This window comes from Austrofundulus limnaeus, unplaced genomic scaffold (genome assembly GCF_001266775.1).
Source record: "Austrofundulus limnaeus strain Quisiro unplaced genomic scaffold, Austrofundulus_limnaeus-1.0 Scaffold338, whole genome shotgun sequence".
NCBI classification, from domain to species: domain Eukaryota; kingdom Metazoa; phylum Chordata; class Actinopteri; order Cyprinodontiformes; family Rivulidae; genus Austrofundulus; species Austrofundulus limnaeus.
Genome location: NW_013952740.1, coordinates 476,855 through 478,149, shown reverse-complemented (window position 1 = coordinate 478,149; position 1,295 = coordinate 476,855). Strand labels below are relative to the sequence as shown.

The window sequence follows — 1,295 nt, the reverse complement described above, 5'->3', positions numbered from 1 at the left end:
GGCCCCATCCGTGTAATACATTTTTAAACTTTTAGCTTAAAAATTATAAAAACAGCCTGCAGTATTTTCAGTCTTTATTTTACAGTTAAAATAAATGTTTATTAAATAAAGTCTAATTTTACAACTAATCGGGGATCCCTTTAAATACCTTTTTTGCCTTTTTGTATTTTTGCCTGTGCCCTGGGTTATTCTGCACACAACCTTACATCTATATTCCTGAAATGTAAAACATTTTGTGTTTACACTGCTGGAGCGAGGCACATGCTAAGTAAAGACTTGTTGTTTCTCGACTGCAACCAATCACAAATTAAGACTGCATCTAAAAACCACAAAGTATCCAACAACACCAAATTGTTGGCAAATGTCCTAGCGTTTTCTGTAATATTAACCCTCCAGCTGCCCTTGGGTCAAAATGACCCACAAGGCTTTACTGTTAAGACTGAGGCCCTATGGAAAAGCAACTGTTATTTCTGTCAAATAATGGAAAAAAATATATATATTTTTCAATGCATCAGTCTTGTCTACCTGAAGGAAGATCACTTTGTCCTTGCTCTGAGCCTGGGCCTCCAGTTCATTGCTCTTCCTCTTCAGTTGGCTCAGCTCGTTCTCCAGACCTCGGGCCAGCTCCTGGGCGTGGCGCTCGGCCTCACGTTGCCTTGTRGCAATCAGCTCCACCAGTTCGGCCTGACTCTGCTCCACCAGCCTCTGCAGCTCGGCGTAGACCTGCCAGCTGTCTTCCAGCTCCTTTTGAGCGTTGGCCTGCAAAACACATGAATGTTGTCTGTCAGGGCCAAAAAAATAAATGTCTGAAAGTTAACCTAGCTACTTTGGTTGCTCAGTTTTGAGCTTTTAAATCGATCAAAGGAAGATTACCTCTTGTATTTTTATAAGGTTCCTGGTTGCAACTACTTACTCACTTAATCCTGCTTTCCATAAGGAAGCAGTTTTTTTTGGGGTGGGGTGGGGGTCATTATTTTGGTTTTACTAATGATGATTCTGAGGATGCTGAAAACATGCACCATACCATTTGAAGTTTCCTCTTGTTTTCTTTTTTTAATAACTTTTAAAAGGCATAATCTGAAAGCCAGCAATAGACTATTTCATAGTTACAATTGTGAGAAGCATCACAGGTCATTCAGGATTGTTGCTATGAAAATGTGATTGGAATTGAACAAATTCTACCAGTAAATTGAAGCTGTTATACAGACCCAATGTATTTCTAAACTGTGTTAAGCATTTCTTTAAGATCATAGATGAGATTTTTCAGAAATATCTTTTTAAGCTATAAATCTGCT

The 1,295-nt window shown here is 38.9% G+C and overlaps 1 protein-coding gene across 1 annotated transcript in view; it reads right to left on the bottom strand.

Moving 5' to 3' along the window:
* The window catches only part of btr12 (bloodthirsty-related gene family, member 12), a 23,242-nt gene that overhangs the window by 7,661 nt on the left and 14,286 nt on the right, over positions 1 to 1,295 (bottom strand). Inside the window, exon 5 of the mRNA XM_014022686.1 lies at positions 526 to 759. Within this exon, the coding sequence (XP_013878140.1) occupies positions 526 to 759 (234 nt within the window). The remainder of the gene's footprint in view (positions 1 to 525; positions 760 to 1,295) is intronic.